We start from the raw sequence: 8,956 nt of genomic DNA, 5'->3' as shown, positions 1-8,956 counted from the left end.
TTGTTTGGATCACTTGGAATTTATGACCTTATCAAAGTGATAGTGTTACTTTGTCTTTACTGATTTAAAGCTCGTTTTGGTGCTAAAATATTTTAATGAAGAAATGCTCGGTGTCTTAAAACAAAGGTATTGCTGAAAAACAACCACAATGTTCAGGTTTTAAAAACATAATTCCTCTAAAAGCGCCTTTAGTAGGTGACATTACCACCATGTGTATATATCAGCTAATCTAATTGTGACATAAATCTCAAAATTTCTCAATACAGCTTAAAACAAGCCAAAACATGACATAATTTTTCAATTATTGTTAAACTTAAAAGCTTGAATAGTCTTACGTTTGAGTTTTTCTGATATTGGGGTCATTAAAATCTCCTGAATATTCACCAACGTAAACATCTGCTGCACTGACAGTCTGTGTGTTTGAAGGTTCAGCATAATACTGGCCTACACTTCAAACACTGACAAAGGTGACACATTCATATTCTCCATTAGCATATGCAGATGCACACATCTACACCCACATGTCTTCTGGAAAGACATCCTACCCGCCCCCAGTTTGATTTTGTGGGCTTTCTGCTGTCCAAACCGCTGTGCTGCTGAGAACAGAGCAGGTCTGAGGTGACATCACCTCTATGTTCTGTGAAACGTAAGCCTATTGTCTGTCTCTGTCTCTGAATTCATAATGAATCACAGAGCCGCTGCTGAGAGAAACAGCTAATCTAATTAGCCGTGCAGATATGTCAGTGTGCCTTCACTCTGTTTAGTGGTCATTACCTCTGCATAAGCCTTGTGGTGCTCGCTGTGGGAGCGCATGTATGTGCTTCTGCTAATACACGCATAGAGCCGTGACTGCAGTGAACAAGCTCATATAAATACAAAGCAAAGGGGGACAGAGAGAAAAGGGTGGCCTGTCAATGCAGCTGGCATTTTGTTCAGCAGGGAGCAATGTAGCCTGTCTACCTGGTAGCCCTCTCAGACAGGAGCGAGTCCATCGGGATCCCACAGGACCTCCTACCAGCCACACACCTGACAGGGAGTGGGGGGGGGGGGGTGTCTGAAAAGTCTGCAGAGACCCTATTATACATGTCACACTGCTAAGCACTGCAGCGGCCACCACATGACAAGCTTCCCACACCCCTTCACTTTATTAGGAGTGGGACCCACAGAGAGAGACATTAGGCTGTCACTGCTTAAGATATGACATTATTATCTGCACGTATGTGGCATGTTTCACAAAATGAATGACCACAAAATCAGGAAGCCTCTGTTATGTTTGTTTATGAAGCACATATAGGTTACATGCAACAACACTGCCATCTTCAGGCGAATTTATGCTACAACTCAAGCAGACAAAACAAAAATACTTACAGAAGAATTAAATATACAGCTGGTGCATTTTTACTATTTACTGTGCACTTAGTAGTTTAAATAATAAACTGTGACCTGAGTTATCACGCCAGAAGTGCAGTATGACGGGGTAACAGGTGCCTTCCTTCTTCACAGATCCAGAACAGTGTAGGGGAAGTGAGTGTATTCTGCAGATGGTCTGAAGATGATGTCTTCATGTAGAGACGGATGAGCAGCTGAGCGTCTCCTCTTGGCTGGTTCCCATGAAATCAAGTGAAGCTGTGCTCTCTGCTTTGTTTATTGCCACATTGCTTATCTTGCACTCTGAGCTGGAATAACAAAGACACACAACAGGAAATTAAGTATTGTACTTTAGGTATGAGGAAAAAAAGCTGTTTGTTTGGCATGGACTAAGGTTTTCTTGACAAGAATAAATACATTACCAATCCGAGTCAGAGTCACAGGACATGCTGTGGTCCTTCTGCAGATCCTCCTCTGAATGGAATCTCCTCAGGCCACAGCCTTGAACAGCCTGGGCCACAGAGTAGCGGGTCAATCCGGCAGCGCAGGCCTCCATCTTAGACACACTGAGCTGTGACTGCAGGAAGAGGTGTAAGCAGCTGTCTGACAGCAGCAGAGGGTTCTGAAGGATTCTGAGAGAATAAACACTGGGTTACACACTACCTGAAGTGAAAGCGGCAGTCATGGGATTTGGTATTCAAATTTTTACGTAACAGTTTTGTTATGCTTGCGTTGCACTATGTCAAAGTTCAGGAATTTATTGATCTCTGAGGTCTTTCTTACTGTTCCAAAAACTTCTGGAGCCCCTTCATCCGATCAGTGATCTGTTGGGCGTTATTCAGACTGAAGAAAGGGTTTTTGGGGGGCAGCTCTGGAAGTTGGACCCTGAAAGAAAAAAATTAATTAAATAAAAAGTGAAAGTAAACCTGCTTTTGGAACATTGTACTTCATAATAGCTCTTGTTTTCAGTCCAATTGATTTGTATTAGTATATATAGTATAGTATTTTATTTACAATATTTGTGTGTCTTGTATGTATGAACAGTTCATTTTAATGTTACCATAGTTAGTTCTCTTCAGTACTCATCTGTAATGCATCTGCTACTGGATGCTTGAATTTCCCTTGAGATTAATAAAGTTTCTATCTATCAACACACCATGAATTCACTTACATTAGCATTGAGTTTGCTTGCAGCTTCTGTCTGAGCCATACAAATTCACTGTACCTCCTTCTCACACTCGAGATCTTCTTGGTGAAACACACACTGTCAGTCTAAAACAAAACAACATACATATTACAGTCAGCATGAAGGTAGGCATTCAAAGAAATATCTTCATAATTTTTACTTACATGTAAACAAATCTCATAGTCCATGTAGGCATGCCAGAAGTCATTCTTTTGTATCCTCGGGTCTCGCACCCAGACACTGATGACCTGCTGCATGGAGAAGGAAGGAGACAACACTGAAACTTTGAACTGAATGCACAGTGTTGGGAAAAAGGGGAAGATTTGTATTAGCTGATAGAGGAAGTACAGTGACAAACACGGCAACAAATCAGTGCAGGAAAATCCCACAAGTATAGCTTCTTCCTTGCTAGCAGTAGTTTTATTTGCCACTCCTGGATTTGTAACTTCTAAGTTGTAAGTTCTTTTCTTTTGTAACTATAAAAACTCTCAGACTTACCTCACTTTCTTCTATCATAATCCAAAGTGTCTCAAATATGAATGCCAGTGACTTCAGATCAGACAGATAAATGCTGCGGTTAGCATTGTGCTTGTGGCTTTTTTATTTTCACTTCTATTGCTCAGGAACAAAGGTTTCAAAATGATGTCACAAGACTGTGACAAGCTCCTCCCTAACTCTACATAAAGGAGGCCAGTGATCATAGCATGTGGCAACAAGTCCTTTCTGATACCTGTAAGGAGAATCAAAACATATCAGGTGTACATGTTTTTAAAAAAATAAACTAAAAAAGTGTCACAAAGGGTTTGTTTATTCACAGACTTCACAGATCCATGGTCAACAGTTACAGTAATTCAGTAGCAGGTGTGTTTCAGGAGGTTTAAGGTTCAGCTGAGTGTCCCACAGCAGTCATGGGAGATATGTTGAATCAGGACAGTGCCGTCAGGATACAGGCATCAAGCACTGTGTCATTACAGTCAATGATAATGCCCAGTGTAAATGGACAGTCACACATCTAAAGTGCTACATTTAAACAATCCTCGTACCCATTTTAGGTGCACAAAAACTCTATTCACAAAGGTGTAAATCTTAGTTAGATTTACACAAGAAATATTAGTGACCTTTTGAATAAGCCTATCAGTAATTCACTTTGGGTAGAAGCAGAGAAAAATAAAATAATTCATTAAAGAGGAGAACACCTGGTACATAACAGATGATTGAACATTTATGGGGGGGCCTTTTTTTTATATAGTATATATATGCACAAAGAGATACACACAGGAAAAAGCCATGGCTGTAAAACAACCCACACAACACAACAGGCATTCCAACAACATGTCTACAATCTTGAGCTAATCATAAGCTACATGGACCAAAGGTATACAGGCTGCACCGCAGTCACCTCACTCAAGTTATAAAGCACACACTACAACAACAAAAGGACCCTGCCAGTGATACCTGGAGCTAAAAGGGACTATAAATTACTTATTTAACAATATTTTAAAAACAAAACACATCCACAGTGATTGAGTCTGCTACATGATAACACAAGAAAATACGCTGCAATTGGTTAGTCTGACCTCCAATCAGCTGCTCTGCACAAAGGTTAGTTTGAGCCTCCATCACGGTGTCCTTAAAGGCACCACAGGGCTGAGAGCACTTCAAATCCATCCCTGAGTCACGAGGATCTCGCACCTGCCAGAGTCTGGAACACCTGCGGCGGGGACGTGACTTGACGCAGTTGTGCCTCTAATGTCAGCTGAGGGAGGAGACACTTGATGGAGGTTAAACTAAGCTTCAGGTGAGAGTACGGATCTCCCCTGCACACAAACCACACAACACGTTTTACTGCTCCTCATCTCCACAGTGCCAGGTCAGCTTTTGCTCGTAGAAGTCGATGACCACCTGGGGACATCTGGCACTCGCTTCACGAGCAGGCAGCAGGGCTACATCATCTGAGTTTTTCCTTAGGGGAGAAAAAACAAAGAGTAACCCCTGAAATGGCCCTTCTAGTTAGTTTAACTATCAAGATACACAAATAGGGTCACAAAAGACACACACCAGAGGCACTATTGTTAAGACAAAAGGCCTACAAAGTTTCTAAACATTTAGGCCCTTGCAAATAACAAACAAAAGAGTTGTTTGTTTGTTACTTCAGGTACCGGTGGCAGATCTATCACTGTTATATGAGGCTTATCAGCACATGCTTCGCGTGTCTTTACTGTGACAACACCCTCCTTCACAGTGTCTGTCTGAATATGGCCTGAGACAGTCTAGGTCTTATGAGGCCAAATAAAAAGACGAATAAAGGAGACAGAAGTGCAGAAAGACGTGGTAATAAAATGATCATCATAAGCATAAATAGGACTTTGTCCTTAGTATTGTCCTTTTATATTGTTATATATAATGCAGTACAACTGACAGAGGAAGAGTATCTGATATTATTGGTGTAAAGGGACAGAACACATTCTTCAATGATGGCTGCTTAATAAAAGGCCCACAGACAGCACAGGTCTGGTTTGTTTTGTTGCCTTTGCTGTAGTGTAAATGTGATGTTTTTAGTGTTTATCATCACACATTCAAGGTAAAGAGGAAACAGTGCAGTTACCATTTGACCAAGAACATGAGCTCTCCCTTTCTGTCCGTGGAGCCGATGATGCATTCAGGCTCGAGGTAAGTGCTGAGGTTAGTGGGGGAGTCTGACGGCTGGTCATCAGGCTGGAGTACACTGCCGTCGCTCTGCACAGCGCAAGTCTGCTGCACACAGGACTGCAATGAGAACAGGGACAATAGTAACAACTAAGGCAACATCCGCATTCAGAGAGACTGTAAATGTGGCGCTCTGGGGGAAAAAAAGGGAAATATAACCGCTTTCAGTTTCAAGACCATTGCAAAACTAACCACCTTCACGCACCATTTAGTTTCATATTTAGCCTTAAAACTCAGAGAGGCAGGAACAGAGTCTGCCAGTTGACTTTATATAATTCTGTGCTGCCTCTGTCTGCTTCACAGAGGAAAAACCTACTCTATATGTAAAAAAATAACACCAATAATATCCTTTTTCCTTTCGTTCTGTGACTAACACTTGCAGACGTTCCACCGCTGCATACTCACAATTTCCGTCTCCTGCTCAGTCATTTCTTCTTTGGGAACAAACTCAGTTTGCTCTTCTTCATTCTCCTCTGAGATCTGTGTGTTTCTCAGGAACTCTTCAATGAGCTCAGGACAGTCCAGGTTGTCCTCAGGTTCCCATGTGTTTTCTGCACTGTGATTACGTCACAAAAGGGGGCGGGGATAATACTACCATGGGTTAAAGAAACATTAGAAAGAGGAAATAAATAAAACTGATTCTGCAACATGTCACTCACTCCGTGAAGCCTTTCCACTTCAGGAAGTACTCCACTCTTCCATTAAAGATTCTGCGGCGAATTATTTTTTCCACCACAAACTCCTGGACATCTGTAGTCTCCTCAGTCTTCCTCTGTTTGGCAGTCTGCTTCTTTCTCATCCTGCCACGATAAAGAAGTACATGAACACAGAGCAGGATGTCTACATGAACACAGAGGAAGAGAAAGTGGCAGGTTTTGTTAAAGCACCACACCGAAGCCACTTCTATCTCCCTGCTGCTTTGATATTTGCGGAACAACATGGCAGTGGTGAGTGCTCCGCTGTGCCCTTCAGACAATGATCCACACACTTATTATAGCGCTCCACCTGCTGTTTCTTTCGGGAGCGTAACACACTGCTCCTTCATCCAACAAAACGCAACATGTTAGTACAACCGACTGACTATTGTTCATTAAGTTACGAACACATTTTGCAGGCAGCAGCCCTGAAAACACGAGTGGAAACGTGCCTACATGATGCACAACCAACACGCTATAATGAACAACATCCACGTACGCTCTCGGTGTTTACTAATATCTCGGCGGACAGCCTGCTGCGGTGCTGATCTGCTCTGTTCTGTGCTTGCCGCTGGAAACTACACGCACACAGCGCCGTCGACGCCGCTTTGTGTGCAAATGGGTCGCTCGGCTTGTTTAAATGAGCCAAACAACTTTTCATGAATGAGTTAAAATTAAAGATGGCCGTTGATGCTCGGAGGAAGTGGTTGCCAAGGGAAAAGGTCATGCCAGGAAAACCGGGAGGAGACGACGGGGACGCGCACAGCAACAACCAATCAGAGAGCAGTCCGCTCGTCCTTCCCCGTCCAGTGGTCCGGAACTGCCCTGCCACCCATGGGCGTCTGCTGGGTATGACAGGGACTACATGCTCTGTGTGTATCTCACCGGGATTACGCAGGTTCCAGATGTTGTTGTTTTTTTATTTTTTTGGTTAGTTCTCACTGGAGTCACAATTCAGGTGTAATTTGCGAAATATTTGAGAAAATACCAGATTTGTTTTTTATTATATTATATTATATTATATTATATTATATTATATTATATTATATTATATTATATTATATTATATTATATTATATATTATAAGTACAGACATTTTTTCTCCACATCCACTCCCCTCACTATATATGTGTCCCCATATAAAACACAGGATCATCTTAAAATCTCATCCACATTAAAAATAACTCGATTCATGTGCAAAAATATACAGTAAAATAAATGACGATAAATATTTTTACAGAAATACTGATTTTGATCAAGTACATTTTGTTGTTACTTCTAAATACATTATGTATATTTTTTGTTTTTAATTATTTTTTTTCAAAGATTTCTGTACTTATGTGCACAGGTTGGGTTTTCTCCGAGGAGATCTCCTCTCCTCAAACTCCAAAACCTCACTGCTGCGATCCCAGGAAAAATAGCCTGCAGGGACTTGATTGACAGCTGCATTTTAGCCAATGGGGAGCCACATTACTGCTGATTGGTCAAAATAAGCACCACTAGCAGACCTTTCTACTTCACTAGTTTACTTTTTTTCTCTGAAGTTACTCCACACTTTTCCGTAAAACGCCACTAGGTGACGCTGTCTACCTCTGTTGGAATGGCACATTGTGAGGGCCCAAATGTTAGAGCTCCTGCACCTCTGTTACTAATATGAATTGATTCATGCAAGAATGCTCACAGCAAACGGCAGCACAGCAATGCCTTCAATACACTTCTGATCTGAAATGTATGCAGCACTACAACAGCACCACATAGCATGGACTGTCTGGCAATACTGAGAATTAATACCTCAGTTTTATTTCAATGAGAAAACACTGGGCTGACCCTCGGGATCTGATTAAGAGCAGTCTTCACTTTCAAATCTCAGCTGGCAGATGCCTACAAGGAAGATAAATGTGGTTGATATTGTCCTTAGAAACAGGGCGTATTGATTAGAGTCTCAGGAGGACAGAAAACTGGTCTTATGGAAGTTGCAAATCAATATCAAATACTGGACCTTGGTCATTTGGACCTGTCACCTGCGTCACATTTAATTCCTGTGTGCAGTGAAAACTTCACATACATTTGTTGGTATGATCCTCAGGAACTGCAGGTTCTTGATAAACTCGATGTGTGAGCTGCGATCAACCTGCGATTAATTATTGAGAACAACTTAACACAGTTTATTTCTTTGCTCCCAGCTACTCTTGGCATAAATTAACATTTAGTTTCCCACCAACTCAGCAGAAGTGTTCTCTAATTGAGCTCCAAAGAAGCTACAATCTGTGCACCAGTTATACTACAGGTCATTCTTCATCTGAATGGCTTTATTAATGGGTAATTTACTATTGTTTTAGCTCCATCATGAAACAACTTGTGACTTGTGAAATTATGGAAATTGTCCACAGCATCCTTTTAACTTTTGTAAGCCATCACATTTATACACATTTACTACTTATTCATCCTTTATAAGGACCGACCTATTTAAAAGCACTAAAATCATGTTTCCTATTAGAGCCACATAAAATACATTTTTTACTGTGTGAAAGCAAACTAAGACATGCGTAGGTTACTGGGCGTATGACCTGCTGTTGCCCCCTGACCCCTTACTGTCTCCTCTTTTTGGGGGTTTCGGTGTTAGTTTCCATAGTAACCGGACAGCTAATAGGGCTGAGCTGTCTCAGCAGGCACAGGAATGGCAGTAATGCATGCAGTGAAGTCCAGCCTGGATTTTACTGCTCTGCTACAGTATGGATCATTTCGACTTTCTGTGTCAAATGCAGAAAACGATAAGATCAGAGACACGGGGCAATCATTTTACTGTTATTGATAAATGGACAGTAAACATGGAGAGAGAGAGAGACAGAGGCCGAAACTGACCTGGGGACATTACAGTTGTATGTCACGGGTTTGAAATGTTTTATACAAGCATATTTCAGGTCTTGCATGTGTTTGTAACCTAAATAACTCAACAACAGGCAATAATTAAGTGATTTGAGGCCTTTCTTGTGTCTAAAAC

General features: G+C 41.5%; 2 protein-coding genes across 3 annotated transcripts; both read right to left on the bottom strand.

The window, feature by feature from the left end:
• Nucleotides 1-1,262: 1,262 nt before the first annotated feature.
• snx10b (sorting nexin 10b) lies at nucleotides 1,263-3,197 on the bottom strand. The gene is made up of 6 exons (XM_028425838.1): nucleotides 3,053-3,197; nucleotides 2,719-2,805; nucleotides 2,540-2,640; nucleotides 2,152-2,253; nucleotides 1,791-2,000; nucleotides 1,263-1,676 (listed from the first exon to the last, which is right to left on the bottom strand). The coding sequence occupies exons 1-6, from the start codon at nucleotides 3,068-3,070 to the stop codon at nucleotides 1,562-1,564; spliced, it is 633 nt and encodes a 210-aa protein (XP_028281639.1). The 5' UTR covers nucleotides 3,071-3,197; the 3' UTR covers nucleotides 1,263-1,561.
• A 131-nt stretch (nucleotides 3,198-3,328) lies between these two features.
• cbx3b (chromobox homolog 3b) lies at nucleotides 3,329-6,656 on the bottom strand. Of its 2 annotated transcripts, none has more exons than XM_028425260.1 (5): nucleotides 6,455-6,656; nucleotides 5,920-6,060; nucleotides 5,666-5,816; nucleotides 5,160-5,320; nucleotides 3,329-4,517 (listed from the first exon to the last, which is right to left on the bottom strand). In XM_028425260.1, exons 2-5 carry the CDS (start codon nucleotides 6,057-6,059, stop codon nucleotides 4,397-4,399), a joined length of 573 nt encoding a protein of 190 aa, XP_028281061.1. In that variant the 5' UTR covers nucleotide 6,060; nucleotides 6,455-6,656; the 3' UTR covers nucleotides 3,329-4,396. The 2 variants fall into 2 exon arrangements, with proteins under 2 accessions (XP_028281061.1, XP_028281062.1); XM_028425261.1 differs by having other exon boundaries at nucleotides 5,160-5,305.
• Between the last annotated feature and the right edge of the window lie 2,300 nt (nucleotides 6,657-8,956).

The sequence above is a fragment of the Parambassis ranga genome, chromosome 16 (genome assembly GCF_900634625.1).
Source record: "Parambassis ranga chromosome 16, fParRan2.1, whole genome shotgun sequence".
In the NCBI taxonomy this organism is placed as follows: Eukaryota; Metazoa; Chordata; class Actinopteri; family Ambassidae; genus Parambassis; species Parambassis ranga.
Note: the sequence above shows the minus strand (reverse complement) of the source record. Positions and strands in the feature narration are given on the sequence as shown.

What these genes read in the sequence shown, in the direction of transcription:
- snx10b (XM_028425838.1), bottom strand. An exon ending in ACTATGAGATTTGTTTACAT is followed by an intron (nt 2,641 to 2,718) that starts GTAAGTAAAAAT and finishes GTTTTGTTTTAG; the next exon opens with ACTGACAGTGTGTGTTTCAC. An exon ending in TGTGACTCTGACTCGGATTG is followed by an intron (nt 1,677 to 1,790) that starts GTAATGTATTTA and finishes TTGTTATTCCAG; the next exon opens with CTCAGAGTGCAAGATAAGCA.
- cbx3b (XM_028425260.1), bottom strand. Translation starts at nt 6,059, where the DNA reads ATGAGAAAGAAGCAGACTGCCAAACAGAGGAAGACTGAGGAGACTACA. An exon ending in AAGTGGAAAGGCTTCACGGA is followed by an intron (nt 5,817 to 5,919) that starts GTGAGTGACATG and finishes ACGTAATCACAG; the next exon opens with TGCAGAAAACACATGGGAAC. An exon ending in CTCATGTTCTTGGTCAAATG is followed by an intron (nt 4,518 to 5,159) that starts GTAACTGCACTG and finishes TTCTCCCCTAAG; the next exon opens with GAAAAACTCAGATGATGTAG.